The sequence below is a fragment of the Anoplopoma fimbria genome, chromosome 3 (assembly GCF_027596085.1).
Source record: "Anoplopoma fimbria isolate UVic2021 breed Golden Eagle Sablefish chromosome 3, Afim_UVic_2022, whole genome shotgun sequence".
NCBI lineage: Eukaryota > Metazoa > Chordata > Actinopteri > Perciformes > Anoplopomatidae > Anoplopoma > Anoplopoma fimbria.
Genome location: NC_072451.1, coordinates 12,618,725 through 12,643,584, shown reverse-complemented (window position 1 = coordinate 12,643,584; position 24,860 = coordinate 12,618,725). Strand labels below are relative to the sequence as shown.

Genomic DNA, 24,860 nt, shown 5'->3' with positions numbered 1-24,860 from the left:
CGCTGAAGAGCCTTTTAACTACCTCAACGACCTCCGCCAGGCATATGGACGAGTCTTCCCCTGAGTCTTCAGACTCCTCTTCCACAGAGGACGTGTTGGTCGGGTTCAGGAGTTCCTCAAAGTGTTCTTTCCACCGCTCGACGATATCCCCAGTCCGGGTCTGCAGTTCTCCCCCCTTGCTGAGCACAGCCTGAGACAAGCCCTGCTTCTCCTTTCTGAGTCGTCTCACGGTTTGCCAGAACCTCCTTGAGGCCATTCGAAAGTCCTTCTCCATGGCCTCCCCGAACCACACCCAGGTTTTTGCCTCAGCAACTGCTGCAGCTGCAGCCCTTCTGGCCAACCGGTACCTGCCTGCTGATTCAGGAGACCCCTGGGCCAGCCAAGCCCGAAAGGCCTCCTTCTTCAGCTTGACGGCCTCCTTCACCGCTGGTGTCCACCAGCGGGTTCTCGGATTGCCGCCACGACAGGCACCGCTCGCCTTCCGACCACAACTTCTAGCAGCAGCTTCCACAATGGAGGATCTGAACATGGCCCACTCAGATTCCATGTCCCCAGCCTCTCCCGGGATGCACGAGAAATTATTCTGGAGGTGGGAGTTGAAGACCTTGCGGACAGGATCCTCAGCCAGACGTTCCCAGTTCACCCTCACTACACGTTTGGGTTTACCGGGTCTGTCCGGCAGCCTCCCCCGCCACCTGATCCAACTCACCACCAGGTGGTGATCAGTTGACAGCTCTGCTGCTCTCTTCACCCGAGTGTCCAAGACATACGGCCGCAGGTCTGATGACACAACTACAAAGTCGATCATAGACCTTTGGTACACTTATGAACCTCCCTATGCTCAAACATGGTGTTTGTTATGGACAGTCCATGACTAGAACAGAAGTCCAACAACAAAGCACCACTCGGGTTCAGATCGGGCAGGCCGTTCCTCCCAATCACACCCCTCCAGGTTTCTCCATCGTTACCCACATAAGCGTTGAAGTCTCCCAGAAGAACTATGGAGACCCCAGTTGGCGCCCTTTCCAGAACACCACCCAAGGACTCCAAGAAGGCCGCGTACTCCGAACTGCCGTTTGGTGCATAGGCACAAATGACAGTCAGAGACTTCCCTTTGCGATTCGCAGTCGCAGGGAGGCGACCCTCTCGTTCTCCGGGGAGAACTCCAAAACAGCGGCGCTCACCCGGGGGCTCGTGAGTCTTTATTCCTTGGAGTTCTACCCCCTCGCTCGGCTCTGTACTTACCTTACTTATTAAATATTTAATCCAAACAATTGCCCTGACACGCTGTCGTCGATTGGCCAGCCGTGCAAACTGGAGAAAGTATGCAGGATTTGAAATTCCCTCTCAAGCTTTCTGTCACTTTTTTTGTGCATGGCAGAGTTCAACATCAAAAATCTATTTCAGGAGAGCCTGACCAAAAGTGTATGAGGTTATTCCTAAATCATCTAAGTCATTAGATCTCTCAATGACAGCAGGCTTTTGCACCATCTTCAATTGCAACACGTTTGTCTTTAAACATGTTTGGAGAAAATTCAAATGTATTTTTTTTAAGTTTGAATATATATGCCGGTGCTGTATGTCTGTATCGTAATGTGTTTCTTCTGTAAATTTTAGGAAGAAGGAGATAATGCAGACTCTGTAATAAAACATAATTATTTATTGACTTGACTCCATGTCTGTAACAAATTAGTACCAGCTCAACCTAATTGATGATGCAGGTAATTTCCTTGCCTTTCCTTGCTCAAGCAGTTTCTCATCAAAATGACTCAAATCATCTGCCACTCCTGTAATTCAGTTTAGGTTTAGGCAATAAAAAAACTACGAAACATGATGCTTGCATTCTACACATACATACACTCAAACCCTCCAAAGTCTAACGTGTATGCCAAGCAGTGTGCTACAGTTGCCATTACAGGAGCTGGCCAGCGCTGTCCGTTATTCTTTGGCCTGATCAATGCCAGCCTCACCTTGCCAAGTAAGGGGAAGCTAATGCGCACACAATGTCATGCTTATTAGCTACACAGAGAACCCTGTCCACTGAAAGACAGCTACAGAGGCCAGGGGAGTTTGGAAGACAAGAGGAGAGCGAGAAAAAGAGAGAGAGAGATGCCTGTTGTAGCCACCTGCCACCCTGATGCCTCCCAACCATGCCGAGTCCAAAAACGGCCTTGACAAATGAGTACAGGGACACAGAGTAGAGGCTCAGTCCCTTAGCTACAGCACTTACAATGCACATACACCATTCTACAGAGTGCTAGGGTGTGTGTGTGTGTGTGAGAGAGAGAGAGACACAGTGGGAGAAGGAGAAAACATGGTTATGGTTATAGGAAGAGAAAACAGCACAACATAATTTTCCACAGCCATAAAATGCTTAATTCAATTTCAAATAATTAAAATGTACACAAATGAACTATTGTATAGCATTTGCATGAGGTATTCCGAAACCTCATGCACTACTTTGTACAGTACAATAGCCTTTCAGATCACATGTTAGATGCATCTCAGAGCCAATGACTTGCTGTGATTTCACGCATGGAGTAGTTGTTTCCTTATTGATGGCAGTGTATGTGTATTTGTACAATTTCGTGTGTGTGTGTGTGTGTGTGTGTGTGTGTGTGTGTGTGTGTGTGTGTGTGTGTGTGTGTGTGTGTGTGTCTGTGTGTGTGCTTACATACAGGTATAGTCTTTATGAGTATGTATTTTTATTTTTTTATATGTGTCTGTTCCTCTATCTGTGTGTACGTGTTCAGATATGCATGATCAGAGATCACAGCCTTGGATTTGTTTCAGCCAGTGTTTCACCTTTTCATTCAACATTTTCAGATCAGTTTATATTTTTATTTTAGTTGCTAGGGCATTCCAAAACTTTCCAAAACTTTTACTGAAGGATATTACCAACCAAAACTTTTGAGTTGTACCATTTGCTTATCCTCTAGTTCCCCTTCTCTTGGTTTTATTTTCTTGACACATGGACATAAGATTGTTCACCCATTTAAAAAAACATTTTTATAAGTGACCTACTTGTGCCTTTTCAGATTAATACACGGGTGCCATTTCATTTGTGTTTCATACATTATTTTCAGTGCTTGTTTATACAGTGATGACCTTGAATCTGGCTCCATACAGTGACACAATAAGATAAATGTGATGATATCACGAGAATGCATTAACAGCTGAGCTGTCCTATGGGATTTGATATGTAAAATGTGTAAAAGATCTAATCTTGGGGTGCATCCCAAGTCTCTTATTTGTCGTTTCCTCGCTCCTCGCTCCTCACTTGAACCGGAAGTCGTTCTGCGCCGCCATATTGACGGCTGTCCCAAAGCTTCTTATTTCGGCAACGAGGAGCAAGGATCGAGGAGCGAGGAGGGAACTCCGAGGAGTCATGAGCGAGGATGCACAAGATCATCCTTTCAGGAAGTGTTGTGAGGGCCGACATGCCCCCTCATTGTTCATCATTTATCTGATTGGACGCTGCAGCCGATCGTACTGATCTGATATAGCTCATCACCACTGGAGTTTTTATACCAGAGTGATGACAGATCACAGATTGAACAGATTGAAAAGTTAGAAAGAGAGTTAAAGAGTTGGAGAGTCTGTCTGTTTGTCAGTAGAAACACTTCATTCCCATTCATTCATATGAGACTAATAATTCCTGAGTGTCGGTTTGGTGAGTTATGTAATTCCAATTTACCCCTAAACATAGAGCCTAATAAATTAATTCCAGTGTTTAGGAAAAAACATAATCATATTCTGGATTATTTAATAATGACATCACAATCCGAATTTCAAAACATACAGACGTTAATAAATAATAAGACGCATTGTCATTTCTACCGGCGAACGCATTTCGCCGGTAGAAATCGGTGCGCTGCGCTTAGGAGCAGGACACAGAACATATTATAAATACTCAGAACACAGTATAAATACACAGAACATAGAATAAATACTAAGAACATAGTATAAATACACAGAACACAGTATAAATACTCAGTGCAGTTTGTTAAACAGGTAACAGGCTGCAGAGAGAAATACATTTCTACTCTGGCAGTGATGATTACTTTGTGTCATTATTAATATTAATACAGTGATGATTACTTTGTGTCTTTATGAATATTAGTACAGTGATCATGTGTGCAGACACAAAATCAAAAGTCTCTCCAGCTGTTAGAGCCGACTGACAGCTGATCAGCGGCCGCCGTCATCAGAAACAGACGGCGCTTCAAGTGACGCTTCAGAGGAAAGGACGTCTCATGTCTCTTAAAACACATTTCCTTGTTTCCTCTCTCCTAGCCTGGTTTCCTTGCGTCTCTCCATGCATCCCTGGTGGGCGGGACTAAGACACAAGGAAACGACGCAAGTGAGGGAATCGAGGAGGTAATTTAAGAGACTTGGGATGTACCCTTGGACTTCCCTTTTTTCCTCTTGATCTATTTTGATTGTGAGCTTGTCTTGTGCTTTCCTTCTAATGGAAAAACTCATAGACACAGTTGTAAGATGCAGAGTTAGATGGTTATTTTTGAGGCATTGTGATACAACCTCAATTTAAACAACTTTAATACTATTTATTATTTTGTTGTTCCCTGTCATTGCCTGTATTGCCAGATAAAATACCTTGAATAAACATTGCATCTTTCAATGATTGATAAAGATTTGTAAATGTAAACATTTTAGTGCACAAATGTTCATGTGGCTTATTTGCAAAATAATAATTTTCAAATTGGCAAATTAAGTGACATTATTTCAGACATAGCCCCGCTTTGGGACTGAGGGAATCTAATGGAAGGACCAAAATGTGATTTATCCCTTGTCTATATGTATTTTCCCCTTTCTATCATGAATAAATCTTTATGAGGTGTGAATATAGAAGTAGTGAGACTGCTCAACATTTAATAACCTTTACCAACACACAAACCACAAAAGAGGTCACACAGTCTCTCTGCCTTTCTTCACCCCCTCCCAATCTGAATATTCAACATTGGGAATAACTTCTCTGCCTCCTCCCATTTGCCCTTCATCATGCCATGTTGTGTCAGTGTACCCTTGGCCTTGTGTTTTTATGTAACTCTCTCATCCTCTCTAGCTCTCTCTTTCCCTTTCCTTTTACAAGCTGCACAAATTACATCTGGCACTTTGTCTAATCTCCAAGTATGTGATGATTAAGGCCAAACGACAACCCTACTTCTCCTCTGCATCAGCATGGCTGCAACTATCCTCCTAGACACAGGTCAGCATTGTTATCAAAGCTTTTACACTGACGACAGGGCACATCTCTGTAAATAAACATATTCTTCAGGTAATATGATAAAAATGACAATGACCATTTTAAGTGTTATTATACGAATACTCTCTCTCAAAACACAGGCCCAGTCACAGTACACCCCCACAGGTGTCACTGTAACTTTGGCCCGTTTATACTTCAAAGGTCTTTGTGTGTGTACAGACATCTCAATCATGCCCCTCTTTGGTCGCAACCATTAAAGAGAATTCATTATTAAAACCACCGCTCGCTTGGTTACCTGATCTTATTCACAGCATAAATCCACCAACTTCAGCCTGAGTAGAGAGCTAATGAATCAGAATATGTGCAACCACCTGAGCAGGGCTTTTAAGTTCATCACAACTGAATAACAACCAGTTAGCTAAACTCTTAAGAACATAAAAGCCGGATGACCGGCGATTCCCTGATGTTAAACTCAGGTTAACAAAATAGTATTTATTTTACTATTACTACTACTATTACTCTTTTTATTACTAATAAATTCTATTATTTCCCATGCTGGCTGTTATTATTAGTAGTAATATTTTTTTCTATTATTACTTCTGCTTTTATTCCATGTCCATCTTGGGAGAGGGATTTTTTTTCCCCAATACATTTTTTGGTGGAGTTTTTCCTTTTCCTGTGTGAGAGCCAGAGCACTTAGGAAGTCTTATGCTGTACAGATTGTAACACCATCTGAGGCATATCTGATTTTGGACTATACATACATACAATTGAATTGAACTGAAAATGTATTTGAAAATGGTAGTGAATAAATAGCAACACACAGCAGCCTTGACGTTTGACTTTCGTGAGGGGGCGGCTGTGGCGTCTGCTAAATGAAATGACTGTAATGTAATGTAATGTAATGTGACACACACCTTGTTGTCAGAGATAAAACCACTGCGATTATGGGCAATTGATATGCGTCAAAACTCTGAAATAGGGCAGCGTTACAAAATTACTAACGATAATGGAACAACAATCAGTCTGCCTAAGTGGAATATTTAAGTTGAGTGGACTAAACATTTGAACCATCTGAACATCAAGCTTCTTGCATTTTATGTTAATACACTTTAAAAAAAGATCTGTAATTTTACAAAATTCTACTTTTTTTATTTTACTGAAATATCTAATGTCAAATAAAATGCAAAACCTGTTATTGTAAAAAAACAACTGCTTCCATTTTCCTAGATAAAATATTTTTTTCCACATAAAAAAAACGTAAAATATGTTCACAAATGTATTATCATTTAGAATTATTTACTTTTTTTTTAATAGTTATCATTTTTAAATTCAAGTTTAACACTGTAAATATATATTTTTTTAATTGGGTCAAATTTGGGAAAATGAACAGTGAAAGAAGTATTATTTCTGTAATTTCATAGATTTCTTTGTTAATTGATGGATATTTTGTATAATTATGGAGCAGACAATGTTGAATAATTGTGTTTTCATCGGTGTATAATATCTTTTAGCATTGGTAAACTTTTAAAATGCAGTTTTTAATATTGAAAAGATGAAAAGGTAGTAGTAATAGAAATTAAAAAGATATTCTATATATTTGTTTTGAAATAAAAGGTATTCATGACTGTAATGAGGTTGAAAAAGAAATGTAAAAGGCTTGTAAAATTAAAGGTTTATAGGACTCAAAATACAATAATCAAATGTTAATTTTACATTTTTACTAAATTTGAATTGAAACCGTACATAGTTGGTTAATAGTCATAAAATAAAGAAAAATAATTATAAAATAAATATTAAAAAAATATTTTACATATGCTTGCTGATATTATCAGGTACAAAGATTGCTCACAGCTTCCATAGAAAAAGAAAACCTTTTCAAATTCCACCTTTGTGCTTTATTAACACTGTGTTAACTATGTGGCATGTGCAAAAAAAATACAAAAACAAGTGGAGACAAAAGAAATTGCGGCTGCAAGCAGCTTTATAATGTGAAAATGTTGTGCTAAAAGTCAACAACACACTCCAAATATTCAATAGGTCTACACTTGACACTACACTAGGAATCCTCTTGTGTATTCCAACAAATTGTCCAAACAATTTTTCATGCTTAATGCAAGCATGGCTTACTTTTCAATTAGAAAATTAGTGTATATGGCAAAAGACAAAATGTCTAAGTCTTCCGATACCTGGTATGTGAGACCTCATCTGAGATCTGCCTACAGTAAATGGTCTTGTATTTTCAATTAATTTATATGCGTCACATGTCTGCAAATACCAAACCTTGGCTTAATCTTTATTTTCCTAACTACCACTTCTTCTTGCTTGTCATCCATTTGTAACTCGGAGGTATTAAAGGTCAGCGAAGCCCTCAGCTTTTCTCTGGCCTTTAGGTAATCACCTGATCCTAATTGAGAAAATATTATTATTTAGTGTACCTCTGCAAACTCTCATCTCAGAAACTGATGCTCTACCAGTACACTAGAACCGTATATAGAAGGGCCACCAACCCTTCGAATGTGATCACCCTGACAGTATCAGGGTTGTAAGTTGGACACAAAGCATTTCAGTTGATCATTTTACCCAGTCAGCTGTTTTGGAACTCCATCTGCTCTATAGAGTGCTGCAGGAATGAGTCCTAAAACCCTGATATAAGTCGACATTTTTGCGCTTCCTGTTCTGTCGTCTCGAGATCAATGTGTTTTTGAATGCGTTTTTGGTAAGATGCTTTACTCAAGAATATCATTTATTTGATTGACATTTTTCAATGATTTGTTTCCAGTGAGATATTAATGAGTTTATATAGTTACTATGCTGTTGTAAACATTAATGTTGCTGCCCTAGTAACATTTAGTTATTTTTAAATATAAATACATTCTATTTCTGTTCTGAATTTATTCTTTTTTTAAATAAATATAAAAAAAGTAACTGATAAAAGTATAGATAAAGTACAAACTGATAAGTAGTAGTATCAATAAAAGAAGTACTAGTATTGATTGATATCTCATTGATATCTACTCATCCCTACTATTGATCTGCTAAATTAATGTCAATTGAACTAGGAACAGACAAACTCATTAAGCAAATATTTGATCGGTTGTGAAATCTGCCCATTTCAATGCATCATTTCATTAGATTAAGAACGTAAATGCATCCAATACCAGCTCTTGAGAGGACTCGAACATCATCCAGTCTGGTCCTGGCTCCTCCTGTTTCTGGACAGCTCTGTTGATGCGTTCAATAAATCACACCATCTTCAAATCTTCGAGTCTGCTATAATATTTACATTCTTGTACACCATAAATTCTGAAACTACATACATCTGAAAAAGAAAAAGTTACGAAAATGACTGAAGTAATAAAATTTTCATCATTTCAAAACCTTTTCTTTATATTATTTGTCATCATTTTACTGCAATCATTATTCAAACTATTTTTATTCAGTACTTACGTATCTCTCCATTTAGTATTTTTTATTGTTACTGAGTCTGCCTTTCATGCTCACATTCCATGTTCTTTAGCAGCCCATATTGCCTACCCTTATAGACAATACAGTTTACAATGAAGTGAAACCACGTCTCTGACGTGCTTGAACTAGAGAACTATTTGTGATGGGCACAGATGTGTGACAACTAATTGTTTTTTTGTCTCAGATCTAACGAATTTGTCTGAGACAGGCAACTTGTGGCAAGTCTTGTGGTCTGCACTAGACCTCAGAAGCAGTGTGAGCACTGTAGCAGCAGCAGTGCTCTTTCACATCGTGGCTACCTGGACTGCAAATGCATTAGCACTGGCATCAGGTAAGCTCCCTATCAAAAACCAAGAACCAACAATTGCGTATGGATTTCCGTAGTGTCACTTTATTGACCAATCAAACTCTTTCCTTATTTTTTAAGGATACTTACATTATTCAAACTTTCCACATGGAGTGTGGAGTAAAACTGCTCTTTTCTTTATTTCTGTTGGTCTCGGCAGTTGTTAAGTCGGTCTTTTGTCTTTCTGTCTCCCACTACTCAGCTCCCCAACCTCACTTCCTAAACCCACCCACACCACACCTATGCCCTTTCACTATGGCTATGCAAGAAGGGCATGACAACAACCATATCTTTATAAGGTAGAAGCACACATTTATGAGTGTCCTCTGATGCTTTAGCCAGCTTAAATGATCGGTCTAGCCTTTGCGGTATTCAAAGGATGCGGCTGACGTAGACCACGAAGGCTGCGTCGTTCAAAGAATGCAGCCGCTGGATTGGGACACAGCTCCAGTTGTATTGGTGCGCTACACATATATATCCATCCATCCATCTCCTTCCGCTTATCTGGGGCCGGGTCGCGGGGGCAGCAAGCTAAGGAGGGTCCTCCAGACGTCCTTCTCCCCAGCAACACTTTCCAGCTCCTCCTGGGGAACCCCGAGGCGTTCCCAGGCCAGACAAGATATATAATCTCTCCAGCGTGTTCTGGGTCTACCCCGGGGCCTCTTACCAGTTGGACGTGCCTGGAAAACCTCTAAAGGGAGGCGTCCAGGAGGCATCCTGATCAGATGCCCGAGCCACCTCAGCTGGCCCCTTTCGACGCGAAGGAGCAGCGGCTCTACTCCGAGCTCCCTTCACACTCGACTGTGAACCGCCCCAGTGCGTGCTGAAGGTCACGTTCTGAAGAAGCCAACAGAACCACATCATCTGCAAAAAGCAGGGATGTGATTCTGAGGTCCCCAAACCGGAAACTCTCCTCCCCCGGCTGCGCCTTGAAATCCTGTCCATGAAAATCACAAACAGGATTGGTGACAATGGGCAGCCCTGGCGGAGGCCAACACGCACTGGGAACAAGCTCGACTTTGTGCCGAGTATCCGGACACAGCTCTCACTTTGGTCATACAAGGACCGAATGGCTCGTAGTAACGAACCAGGTACCCCATATTCCCGCAGTACCCCCACAGGACTCCCCGAGGGACACGGTCGAAGGCCTTCTCCAAGTCCACAAAACACATGTAGACTGGATGAGCAAACTCCCATGCACCCTCCAACAGACCTGCAAGGGTAAAGAGTTGGTCCGCTGTTCCACGTCCAGGACGGAATCCGCATTGCTCCTCCTGAATCTGAGGTTCGACAATCGGACGGAGCCTCCTTTCCAGCACCCTGGAGTAAACTTTCCCGGGAGGCTGAGCAGTGTGATACCCCTATAATTGGAGCACACTCTCCGGTCCCCCTTTTGAAAATGGGAACCACCACCCCGGTCTGCCACTCCACAGGCACTGTACCCGACTTCCACGCGACAGTGAAGAGACGTGTCAACCAAGACAGCCCAACAATGTCCAGAGCCTTTAGCATCTCCGGTCGAATCTCATCCACTCCTGGCGCTTTGCCGCTGAAGAGCTTTTTAACTACCTCAACGACCTCCGCCAGGCATATGGACGAGACTTCCCCTGAGTCTTCAGACTCTGCCTCTTCCACAGAGGACGTGTTGGTCGGGTTTAGGAGTTCCTCAAAGTGTTCTTTCCACCGCTCGACAATATCCCCAGTCCGGGTCTGCAGTTCTCCCCCCTGCTGAGCACAGCCTGAGAAAAGCCCTGTTTCCCCTTTCTGAGTCATCTCACGGTTTGCCAGAACTTCCTTGAGGCCATTCGAAAGTCCTTCTCCATGGCCTCGCCGAACTCCTCCCACACCCGGGTTTTGCCTCAGCAACCGCCGCAGCTGCAGCCCTTCTGGCCAACCGGTACCTGCCTGCTGATTCAGGAGACCCCTCGGCCAACCAAGCCCGAAAGGCCTCCTTCTTCAGCTTGACGGCCTCCTTCACCGCTGGTGTCCACCAGCGGGTTCTTGGATTGCCGCCACGACAGGCACCGATCGCCTTCCGACCACAACTCCTAGCAGCAGCTTCCACAATGGAGGATTTGAACATGGCCCACTCGGATTCCATGTCCCCAGCCTCCCCGGGATGCACGAGAAATTGTTCCGGAGGTGGGAGTTGAAGACCTTGCGGACAGGATCCTCAGCCAGACGTTCCCAGTTCACCCTCACTACACGTTTGGGTTTACCGGGTCTGTCCGGCAGCCTCCCCGCCACCTGATCCAACTCACCACCAGGTGGTGATCAGTTGACAGCTCTGCTCCTCTCTTCACCCGAGTGTCCAAGACATACGGCCGCAGGTCTGATGACACAACTACAAAGTCGATCATAGACCTTTGGCCAAGGGTGTTCTGGTACCAAGTACACTTATGAACCTCCCTATGCTCAAACATGGTGTTTGTTATGGACAGTCCATGACTAGCACAGAAGTCCAACAACAAAGCACCACTCGGGTTCAGATCGGGCAGGCCGTTCCTCCCAATCACACCCCTCCAGGTTTCTCCATCGTTACCCACGTGAGCGTTGAAGTCTCCCAGAAGAACTATGGAGTCCCCAGTCGGCGCCCTTTCCAGAACACCACCCAAGGACTCCAAGAAGGCCGCGTACTCTGAACTGCCGTTTGGTGCATAGGCACAAACAACAGTCAGAGACTTTCCTCATGCGATTCCCAGTCGCAGAGAGGCGACCCTCTCGTTCTCCGGGGAGAACTCCAGAACAGCGGCGCTCAGCCGGGGGCTTGTGAGTATCCCCACACCCGCCCGGCGCCTCTCACCCTGGGCAACTCCGGAAAAGGAAAAAGTCCAGCCCCTCTCCAGGAGTTTGGTTCCAGAACCGGTGCTATGCGTGGAGGTGAGCCCAACTATATCTAGCTGGTAGCGTTCCACCTCCCGCACCAGCTCCGGTTCCTTCCCCGCCAGAGAGGTAACATTCCACGTCCCTAGAGCTAGTCTGTGATGCCGGGGGTCAGCACGCCCAGGTTTACGCCCCAGCCTGCCGCCCAGCTCACATTGCACCCGACCCCAATGCCTATCCCTAGATAGACACATATATATATACAGCGGCCAAAATAAGTATTGAACACGTCACAAGTTCAGAAATTAAGTTATGTGTAATAAAATGGAATGACACAGGGAAAAAGTATTGAACACATGAAGAAAGGGAGGTGCAAAAAGGCATGGAAAGCCAAGACACCAGCTGAAATCTATCAGTAATTAGAAAGCAATCATGCCCCTTGTCAGTGCAAATTAATATCATCTGGTGGTTCAGTCCCAACTGATGGCCTATAAAAAGGTGTCTCATTACCAAGGTGTCACACAAGAAACATCTCATGATGGGTAAAGCAAAGAGCTCTCTCAAGACCTTCGCAAACTTATTGTTGCAAAACATACTGATGGCATTGGTTACAGAAGGATTTCTAAACTTCTGAATGTTCCAGTGAGCACTGGGGCCATAATCCGGAAGTGGAAAGAACATAATTTCACCATAAGGCGGCCACAACCAGGTGCTCCTTGCAAGATTTCTGACAGAGGAGTGAAAATAATTATCAGAAGAGTTGTCCAAGAGCCAAGGACCACTTGTGGAGAGCTTCAGAAAGACCTAGAATTAGCAGGTACAATTGTTTCAAAGAAAACAATAAGTGATGCACTCAACCGCCGTGGCCTGTATGCCCGCTCACCACGCAAGACTCCATTGCTGAAGAAAAAGCATTTTGAAGCTCGTTTAAAGTTTGCTGCACAACATTTAGACAAGCCTGTGAAATACTGGGAGAATATAGTCTGGTCAGATGAGACCAAAATGAAACTCTTTGGATGCCATAATACACACCATGTTTGGAGGTCAAATGGCACTGCACATCACCCCAAAAACACCACACCAACAGTGAAGTTTGGAAGTGGGAACATCAGGGTGTGGGGCTGTTTTTCAGCATACGGCACTGGCAAACTTCATATAATTGAAGGAAGGATAAAAATCTGCTGCTATCTGCCAGGATGATGAAGATGAAACGAGGGTGGACATTTCAGCAAGACAATGATCCCAAACACACAGCCAAGGAAACTCACAATTGGTTTCAGAGAAAGAAAATAAAGCTGCTAGAATGACCCAGCCAATCACCTGACTTGAATCCAATAGAAAATCTATGGATGGATATACTTGGGTTGTTACCGACATCTGGTGACGATGTCATGTCAATAGCACCTTTAGAAATATATTTACTGAGAAAAATGGTGACGTGTTCAATCCTTATTTTACCCGCTGTATATATATATACACTTCACCACCTTTTGCACTTCTCATTAGATGCTAAACTGCATTTTGTTGGATTACTGAGAACCATCAGGATCTCATGTACACTAAGATTATGAGCGTATAACCCACTAAGCCAAACAGTGTTGTTGGAAAATATCGAACACATTCTCATGAGAATTGCCACACGGTGTGGTCAAGCACAAAAAAGATATCCTGTCACCGCCCAAAAAATTCTGAGCCTTTGTCAGAGTAATTCAACACAACACCATCACAAATAAAATGACTACAAGTATTGGTGGTGAGTCATCCTCCCTCTTATTAAGTCATTAACGATATTAAACTTTGAGTCATATTACACATATGAATGGTGGTTTAAAAGCGGGGGAAATTACTTACCCTGCTAATCCGTGGCTCTCCAGTGCAGATGATAAGAAGTTAGGCTGACTGAACCAAAAAAGAAGACGGGTTGTGCTGTCAAGTTGTGCTAAAATCACATAGTTGCAACTACAACAACAGCATTAATTCTAACGTTAAACACAGAGTTGTTTAGCTATTAAATGCAAGCCAACATTAGCTATCAATTCAGTTAGCGTTAGCTAGGTTGGCTAAGAGCTAGCAGCTTTGACAGTGAATATTAGAAAGTCAAACCTATTAATTAACCCGCATTAAACCGCTATCAAAAAACCTACACTTAAAACACTGTTTTGCCACACCTTTGTGCACCTTACCGTTTTCTTTCGGAGCTCTGAAATATTTTCCTTCACCGTCTGACTTCTTAGTAATCCACTCTTGAAAAGTCCGGAACAAAAGAAAGGACAAAAATGTACGCGCTCGGTCCAACGACTCCGGCCCAGAACCAGGCCGACTCTGCTGACTGAGCCCGGATTCCAATGACACGCCCCCTCCTGAGTGTACACAGCCTGTATGTGAGCCGTATCTGGAACTGGACAGTTGAACGGGTGTGACTGTATTTGCCGGTTTGGAGTGCGGCCCAGAGTCAGCTGCTATCTGGGAAAGCCAGTAAGTTAGAAACTAGGCACTTAATGGATGCAGACCATTGTTAAAGTCTTCTCACAGTGTGTATTACACAGACTTTAGTTTATGCAATAAAATTTTGAGGCAAGGCTTTTACTCCACCAAATACTTTGTTCTGGGTCCAGGTGACACACTGGCTGTTTATGAGAGTAGAATTCCCCCTAACTATATTGACTGTACTCCCAACAAATCAAACTAGCCTTATAGAGATGTGAGAGGCCTCTTTTATTCGTTTATACATGCCACACTTCCTTGGGCTGATTGATAGGACTCATTTCTATAATGGCACTGTCTGTGGATGCTGACAGATACATTAGTCAAGACAGACGTCTTGGTATATCATCTTCAGGGTCCGATCCTAGAGGAACTAGAACAAAGCTTGACTTTCTCACCACTGTATCTCCTCGGATACCCACTCTGATCTTCACTCCAATGGCAAAACACAGGAGTGCTTACCCTCTAAGCAAAGGGCTTGTACATATGTACTGCTAGAATGCACACAGATACCCTGACTCTTTGCAGTTTGGAAACACTCAGCAAATGTAGGAAGCTGCATATAATTCATCTAAGTTTTACAGAGCTACCAAATCAGCAATAGGAGAGTGTCAGGGTGGTTGGATGGTCAACAAAATGAAGAACTTTGCAATGGGGGACCATTTGTTTTCTCTTTACGACCAAAAGTCAACAGTGGTTTATTTTAACCATGACCCATTGGACTCTAATGAAGTAGTATTATGAACCCAAACCGCAATGTTTTTTTGACCTTAACAGACACATGACCCTCCTGCCAATGGCATCATTTTTGTGTTGTTTGAAGAGCAGTTATGATGTATTTTGTCATATCATTTTGGGGGACTTGATGAAATGACGCATTGCCTTTCAGAAACTTTAGTCTAAAAATTTCAGTGGTACTGACCTATAGAAGCCCCTTCAACCCGTCTATGGGTATGGGCCCCTGGATGTTGAAGAAGGGGGCTGATATCCAGCATGCCACATATTGGACAAGCCAAACATGTGCATGCAATCACCGTCCTGCGGGGACGGAATGGACATGAAGGTCGCCTCATAGTGGACAATGTCTTTATTGGTTAACGATATTGAATATTGATATAGTCACTGCTAGTGTTTAATGACGTTATTGTCTTCTCGTCATATTCTCCTCTTAGTCATGGAAGAAAAAGGTTGTTGATGAACATATGTAGTCATAGTTCTCATTAATAAATTTATACTTTGAGGGTTTTATTAAAAGATCATTATAATAAAAGAAAAGCTCCCTCGCAGGATGGTTTCCGCTCACTCTGTGTGCTCTTATCACCTGCCAAGGCCAAAAGCAGTGCGTAGCGTGTGATGCACATGTACATAGTGGTGGAAAACTTGAACATACAATCCATTCAACTGGTACTGTGTTTATAGCTGATTATTTTAAAAAGCAAAACAAGGACAGAGACAGGGAAGGCTGGTGGGGAGGAGAGACAACGTGAGGTTCTGACTCACTCACCACTGATGCATTAATTAATCTTTTTTTTTGATTAATGCCAGTGGTGGAAAAAGTAGTGTTTATACAAATTTGTATTTGAGTTAAAGTACTAATACCACAATTTAAGAATAACATTTTTGTTTCAAGTGAAAAACACGTGTTCATAATGTTACCTTAGTTAAAGGTAAGTATATCTAAGCAAATCTATCTTCTTAAAGTATAAAAATAAAAGTACTCCTTATGCAGCCGAATGAGCTCTTTAGTTGTTATTATATTTTATATTATAATATTAGCTTATAGTAATGATGCACTAACATTATGCACATTACTGACTTTGCGTCTTCTCCGGAGTCCTTGTGCTTTCGCTCCTCACAGGTTTCCATGACTCATGGTTATACGTGGACCGTAGTTGTGCCTCCTGCTGTGGCCCTCCTGACACCCACTGCTTCGACCATTATTATTATTATTCACATTACTATTGTTATTCCCTGTACTATTACGCTTATTGGCTCTGCTTCTACCCTGGAGTCCTTGTGCTTTCTCGCCTCGCAGGTTTCCATAAATCGTGGCTGTACCTGGACTGTGGTCGTGCATACTGCTGTGGCCCTGCTGACACCCACTGCCACTACCATTATTATTAGTCACATTACTATTACTATTCCCTATATTATTATAATAATTCTACTATAATTATTGCTGTGGTTATTATAAGTAGTCTTAATTTTTTCCTTTTACTTTACTCTGCTTACTACTCTTATTATATGAATGATTTACGTCATATACATTGAATGTTTTGTAACTCTGTTATGTTGTTCATTCTGTACACATGACATCTATTGCATTTCTGTCCATCCTGGGAGAAGGATCCCTCCTGTCGCTCTCCCATAGGTTTCTTCCTTTTTTTTCTCCCTGCTGTTAAAGGGTTTTTTAAGGGAGTTAAATTTGTAATTTGTGATTTTGGGCTATACAAAATATATTGAATTGAATTGAATTTAACATGTAAGATACATTTTAATGTTGTAGCTGGCTGCAATATAGCTTATTTTATTCAATTTCTTATACTGTTTGTTGGTTTCATTTACTGTATCAAAATGCACTGTATTTAATATAATAATTCATAACTCTAAAATAAATGTAGTGAAGTAAAAAGTACAATATTTCCCTCTGAAATGCAGTGGCGTAGAAAGTAGCATAACAATTGACAATTAAGTACAGTAGTACTTAAGTAAATGTACTAAGATATGTTCCACCACTGAAACAATGTGCCAGTGCTACCAGTGGAAAAGTTAGTCTGGAGCAAGGCTGCCCAGACAGCGGTCAAGCTAGCCATCCGTGCGTATATTGAAATCCACAGGGCAGGTTCCTCCTCGCCTGCCTCCTTATGTTTTCATGACTGACATGTGTAATAGATGTTATGAGTTATGTTATTATTTCGGGAATTTATTTATTATATTTAGTTTGAGCTCTCCGCTCCGGCCTCCAGCCACCTTTTACTTTGAAGGTGAGCTGTCTCTGTTTCCGGCCCTCAACTTCCTTTTTCTGTTTTCATCGTATAACTTGAATAATGGAACAATCTAACAACTACGTCTGTGCCTCGTCCCTTTGGTTACATTGGTATTTAAGAATTGTTCATTTAGTGTCCTTCAGCCAGACAATGAGAAACCAAACATGTGCAGTCTCTTTATGTAACTACAAATTATGATGGTCCTACCTTAGCAATGGTCTCATGGAACTTAAAAAGCGGATCCAGGGTCTCTGGTGACTCAGGAGAAAATTGGGCTTCTGACAGGAAACTGGTTGTCTGGGGAGAAACAATAGTCACACATAAAATCACGCCACATAGAACCTTTTAATCTCTGTCTCCTGTCTCATCAAGTCAAATTATGATCTTATTCAAAAACATTTTTTTACCACCACAATGACTCAAAAGTCCAAGCCAAAAGAAAACAAAAGCTTACCGTCTTTCTCATCACTTTTCTCATCCGTTTTATTCTGGTTTGATCTATTCTATTCTAAGAGTGGAGTGACCTGTCAAGCTTTTGACAGGAAACACCAGTTACTGCTCTCGAGGCCACCAAGCTGCCAGGATGTTTTGTTCTGCTGTCAAGTACACACATACTATATACAGTGCTTGTGCGGGCGCACACAATCACACACACACACACACACACACACACACACACACACACACACACACACACACACACACACACACACACACACACACACACAACACACACAAAGAAACCCAGATGCTGACACAAAGTCCTGTTAGCATCCATGCACACACCCAACAACCTCCTCATTGTCACCTCAGCATACTTTGTAATGTCCCAAAACAAAGCAGCTCATTGTGACTTCAAAGTGGCCCCGCTGCCTATGTAGAAGAACTTTTCTTTTTCATGGAGTCACATTAAGTACAAAACAGCTATGAATCTCAAAGGTTCAAACCCTGTATTTCCACTGAGTGTAGCCTGGAAATCAAGAAATGTCTAACAACTCCTGTGTATCCTACTAGTTCAGACACGCTGAATAGTAACACTCTCCTCTTGCGTTGTCGCTTGAGTTTAGAAGCTCCCTGTGATCAATAATATTGCATTTATTTATTTGTTGTACAGCGTGGATGTTATGTTTAACATACATTATGTAAAAAAAAAACACATCATGGAAGACAAATTCTGTAACGGGCAATAAAGGTTTCCATTCATTCATTTATTTTTTAACACCTGGGCATGGGCGAAGTGGTAAATACATTACACAGAAATTAAACGCATGTTGGAAGGTTGGCGCATTTAGCTTATTTAATGTTAAATGATGATTGGGTTCCTAAAACATAACTGGACTGTAACAAAGTAAAGAAAGCGATGTGGGTGGAAAATAAAAATAGAAGTAGAAAAGTGAGTTGTCCTGTGCATTCTTTCAAGGTAACCAAACCGTTATTAAGTTTGGGGAGGAGTTTTGGGAGGACTTTATTTTTAATCCAGGATAAATGGTGTTTTTTTTTCATTTCCTGATGTCATGGGCCTCGCCAACGCAGACACAGAGAGCACAGAGCGGATTGCTGCCTTTCAGACCGGGATATTCTAATACTTTCAATACTGAGGGGGATACAAGGGGCAAGGACGAAGGTTTGCATACAGAGAGCAGGGACATGTCCCTACTAAGAGTTTGGGAGGGTAGAATTGTTCCTATCAATATTTGAGCAAACTCATTTGCATTATCTTTAAAGTGAACAGACAGACAGAAACAGGAGCAGAGGAACAGAATCACTTGTTGACCGGCACAGAGATAAGCTTCTGTTGTGAACAGCATGGCCGTAGATATGAGGTCATTATTTCCTAAAAAGCCCACAGTCTCTCTGCATCTGAATGATGTGAAACAGCTTGAAATAGAGTTATAGAGTGCCTTATAGACAACCTGGCTGCTGTCTATAAAGCAGCTATCTGTGGTGGTGAGAAAGCAGAGTGTGTGTGGTGTCTCCATGTCACTCTGTGCGCCTGTCAGCCCACTCAAAGATATTACACACAAAAACTACTTGCAACTAAAATCAAACATGGTAATTTATTAAGTATTAGAAGATACTATTCAAAACTGTTTTAATGCTGTTCATTGTTATCTAGGACTTCTACAACCAATGATGATAATTTCATCAGCTGGCCACAAGAGTCACCTCCTGATGAAGTACAGATGAGATTTGAGTTGGCTGTATATTCTACAATTGGAAAGGTGCTTACAGAATAGTCAGGGCGCACTAGCACTTTCACTTCCTGCCTTTGTATGTTTTTCCCGCCTTTTGTAATTGTCTACCCAGCCCCTAAATTAATCCACCTGTGATGTTGTAGTCTTGTCAGCCTTGCTCTGTTCCCTTGGGTTTCTCCCACCTATCAGCTTTCAGCCTGCCCTCATGTCTGCCCACCTGTGTCTTGTTGTCTGATTAGTTTCTTGTGTATTTATAGTCCTGTCTTTTGTCTACTAATTGTTGGTTCGTCTGATATGTCTCCTATGTTCCTGCTAAATTCTGGTGGATAGCCCTTGTACCTGTTTTGTATCATCTTTTCATTTTGGATTATTAGTTACTTCATTTTTCATCACCTATATGTAAATTTTGTTTTGTACACTTTTTGTTTTGATTAAATAACCATTAACTATTCCTCTGTTTCTTCTGTTTGTCTGCATTGGGTCCATTTCCTGTTGCCTCTTTGCCAAAAACCTGACAATCAGAGCTAAAATAAGATAATTAGTCCCGCAGTGGGGAAATTTACAGGATTAGAGCTGGTAAAGTTATTATTTTTGTGGACTATAAGTTTAAATAAATGTTTTTTGTTTGGGTTTTAAAGAGCAAGTTGATTATTTTTTCTTAAACTATGATGACGTTCTCATTAAATGCAACTTTATTCTCGTAATATTACAACTTTTGTTTAAAATTTTTAAGACCTCCTAATAAGAAAAGACAGATAAGTGGGATATGTTTTGGACGTGAACCGAACCCCTCCTGAAACACATATGAGCTATTAAAGTCCAGGGGGTTTTACATGAAAGTAAATGCCTTTTGAAGGCACAGGAAGAGCAAATCATGACTACATAGGTGTTGACTCAGCAGACATTAGCGAATAATTAGCGAATAAATGATTAGTTGACTAACGCTTACAATTTTGTTGACTGATTGATTAATTGATTTAATAGACAGATATGTAATACTGCATTTCTCTACAAGAATCATGCAAAAGCACCATTTTAAGTCTTGGGTTTACCCCAGATGTGCTCATAAGGTTATTTTAAATAAGTCACTCAGCATCACGAGGTTGCTGGAGAAAAACATTTTGATTTGAGTTAAATAGCTTGGCCTGGAAAAGCAGCTTAAATGTGGGATGACCTCACCAGCATTCTCAACCAGGCAACATGGCAGCCACAGTGTGGGCACATATGGGGAGTAGAATTTTGACTTAATAATTCACATATTTACGCATTCCATGCTGGCACAAGCAGTACATTTTTATAAAGCCTCTTTGTGTGCTGCCTCAGAATAAATATGTGAATTATTGAACTCAACATCTGCCTCAAAATTTGCCCCTGTGGTGAGTGTAAAGCTGAATATGTGCAGCGTTCCCCAAAACAACCTTCACGATATACATTCAGAGGAGACAAATTCAAATCCAAAACATGGTCCCATCTGTGGTGCACTCTCAAGAATCCAAGGCTTCAACCTGAACCCAGCAGATTTCTGCAGCTGTCGCTCTCCTCTTGAAAGGAGTAATAAAGTTTGCTGCCATGGTTCGAACTACTGACTCTGTGTTGTTGTTTTGTGACTATAGGTACAATCCAACCATTCAGCATAACGTGATGGTTGATGCTTTTATTCTTGGTGCAAAAGCTCTGAAATATTAACCTTGTTTAAAAAAAAAAATGTATGTCGCTTTGTGAAAGTATTCCTGACAAAAACAACAGATCAAAAAACATTTTCACAGGAAAGAACGGTCAAACAACATACAGAATAACATATTGGAACCTTAAGCAGCTAGAGAGCCACATATTTCCATCAGGAGTTGGTAGAGACCAAACACAAAGCTAAAAGAGAGTGAATATAGATTTTACATTCACCATAGAGTATCAACTAAAATGTTCAATGTGTTTACAGCAAATCAGTAACTGCATGTTTAAAAAACTGCTTATTGGTATTATGTCCACACTACTAGGAAATAAACATTGAAGAAAGCCGTGCTTTGAGCTAGTAGCTATTGGATTAGCAAGATTTTAAGAATAGTTAGGAGAATTGCTAAATTAAAATATTGTTAATTTAATTAGTTTAATAAAACAATATAGCAACGGTGGCAATACACTACTGGAATGTACTACTTTTTTTGTCGTCATGTGTTTGTTGCATTAGTGCATCCCTGTGTTGCATAATGACAATAAATTATCATAGAATCCTTCAATGCTTAAATGCAAGTAAACATTCTATACAGTATCACTCCACAGCATCCACCTGCAGATTCTCCTCCTTCAGCTCAGTACACCACCATTAGCGGTGGATATGCGGTGTTAAACAGCAGGCCAAATGAAGCACTCTGTTCTGTACTTCACAGGACCAGGATGAAGGGTTTTGGAGTGCTAAATCTTAAAACAAAGCCAGAGATAGCCAGGATCAAAGACACCAGAGTTCTATTCACTTTCTACTTGGAGCCCTTTGTACTGCTTATCTACCCTTCACTTCATCTTTCACAGGGCAGACCCACTCTGTGCCTTGATCCAGGGCATGCTCTTGCTTTCTTTCCTTTCTCATTCTGGGTTTTTTAATTATCATAATTTGACAAAAACAATATCAGGTATTTTTACTGACTGCGACAACAACTAGTATTTGTTTCATTTTGTGTGAGTGTGTACTGTATGAAATCATGGCAAAACGGGAGACACATACTAGAGCAGGAACTACCCAAAAGGCATTTTGAATATACTTTGCAATGTGTTTTTATGTACAGTATGTCTATCAACCGGGCAAGCTGCAGTCACTAGCTTAACAGGTGCATATCTAATATAAAAATGAAGGTCGAATTTGATGATTACTGTGGTCCAAGCAAGGGTACCGGAAAAAGGGGGGTAGGAAGTGGGGAAGGGGCCATTGCGGCCCCCACTACACCACTGGTCGAATTAGCCTCTGGTGTGATCCCATCGCAAGATGGTCTCTGGTTATAAAAGCACTGATTTGATAATCAAATTGAAATAGCTAAATGAAAATGGTCATTTTTTAAATATCTTCAACATCATACATGGTGGGGTGACTGTGGCTCAGTAGTAGAGCAGGTTTTCCTTAAACTAGAGGATCATTGGTTCGATCCATGTTGATGTGTCCTTGAGCAAGACACTTAACCCCAAATCAATAGGTTTAAATTTAAGTTACTGTATGAATGGGTGTGAATGGGTGAATGATGACATGTAGTGTTAAAGCGCTTTGAGTGGTTGGAAGACTGAAAAAGCGCTTTACAAGTACAGTCCATTTACCCTCACAAGACATTATACCATGCTGTGCAGTCCACTGGTTTGCATTTAAAAGCTCAAGAGTTTATACCAAGGAGGCAGGTGAAAAATAAGAACATGTTCCAGCCTGGACATCACCACATTACATTTGGAGTAATGATCTTCAAAGATTAAGTCCAGGATTGTGGAGGGATATTAAATAAATGAGTGTAGGGTTTCATATTTTAATAATTAATAGGCATGCTTGCTGAGTGGTTAGCGTTGTCTCCACACAGCAAATAGGTATTGGGTCCCAATTCATTCACCGGCTTTCCTTTTCTTTGTAGAGTTGACATGTTGCCTCGAGGTACATCCCAAGTCTCTTATTTTGATCCAGTCATTTCCCCGCTCCTCTAGTCTCACTTGAACTGGAAGTTGTTCATCTCCACAGCCATCCAGTTCTCATATTTCTGCTATAAGGAGCGAGGAGGGATCTCTGAGGAGCAAGGACACGCCGATTGTCGGTTGTTACAAGACTTCCCGGAGGTATTTGAACATGTGACACGCCCCCTGATTGTTTATCAGTTATATGATTTGTCGCTGCAGTCGATCAGACTGATCTGATATACTGTATCACAATATCACCGAAGTTTCATACAGGAGTGAAGAAAGATCACAAATTAAAGTCAAGTATATCACTCTCAACCTTACTGTTTGATTTGTTTTCTGATTCACCATCTGGTTCAAATAAATGTTCTTTGTAGGTCTGAACAAATAAAGGACCTCAAACAACTTCTTCATTTATTAGAAAGATTTTTCTTTACTTCTTCTGTTATTTCCCTCAATAACTTTTATTTTGGGTACAATTAAAGTCATAGAGAGTAGAGGACTGTCTGTCAGCAAGAAGCACTTTTTACATCATTTTTCCTCATTTTAATTCAGTCACATGAGGCTGATCATTCCTGAGTGTCGGCTTTGATGAGTTACATCAATCATATGTTCCCTGAAACATCTAGCATAATAAATACTTTCCAGTGTTCAAAGGCACAATAATCATATTCTAGGTTATTAAATAATTATTTTACAATCAGAATATCAATTAAAGCTGCAAGCAGCGATGATTGGGCCCTCGCGCTGCGTGTGCGTCGGGGTGCCGGCGGGACGCTGGCTCAACAGGCGGCGAAATGCCTGCGACAATCGGACACCATGTCCAATAGTTAGAAGCCTAAAAATACAGAAGTCAAAATGGCTGACTTCCGGTTTGGGTTTGGAGCATGGTCCCAAGAGGCTTTTTTTTAAGTCCATATGAGATACATGTGCACAACAAATTTCATGCAACTAGGTCAAACGTAGTGCTGGGGCAGCTTATTTGAAGATTTGTAGGGGGCGCTGTCGAGGCAATTTCAAACGGCAAAGCACGAATCTGATAGGAAATATTTATTTACATCACCTATTACACTTGTGAGAAGTTCCATGAGTTCATGAGCATCCTAAGCCACAGAAAAATCAACTTCCTTTTTCATGGCGAACAAAGCGTTGCCACGGCAACAGGGTTCTACGAAATCCAACAATATTCAGGATGATGCATCAACAAGGTCTTAAGGCTTTCCATACCCAATTTGAAATCGATCTGGTTCACTGGCTAGGAGCAGTACAGCAAAGTATAAAGCTTGTCATTTCCTTTTGCCAGTAGGTAGCGCTATGCTTTTGTCATTTTTTTTGCATTTGAATCTGTTCAGCCCTGAACCAGCATCATGCACAAGACATTTTGGCCAGATTGGACTATGTACCTTGGAGTTACAACAACTTAATTTTTCATGGTGACAGGCACGAAGTCACCACAAAATGGTCGCCACGCCATGTCAAGGTCCTTGGATCAAACCTCAGCATTTTGATAACTTTTGATCTAAAACGTCTTAAGATCATCCTGACCAAATTTGAAGTCGATTGCATAAATTCTGTAGTAGGAGTTTGTCAAAGTACAATGCCTGAAAATGACAAAAAATGCCTTAAAATGCTGAAAATTGAAAAAGCTACTGTATCGCCACCTAGAGGTAGAATGGAATGAAAATGTAAGG

General features: G+C 41.3%; 1 protein-coding gene across 1 annotated transcript in view; it reads right to left on the bottom strand.

Annotated features, from left to right (window-relative positions):
• Positions 1-24,860, bottom strand: part of LOC129088805 (inactive N-acetylated-alpha-linked acidic dipeptidase-like protein 2) — a 422,940-nt gene that overhangs the window by 86,372 nt on the left and 311,708 nt on the right. The window contains exon 12 of the mRNA XM_054596036.1: positions 17,543-17,632. Within this exon, the coding sequence (XP_054452011.1) occupies positions 17,543-17,632 (90 nt within the window). The remainder of the gene's footprint in view (positions 1-17,542; positions 17,633-24,860) is intronic.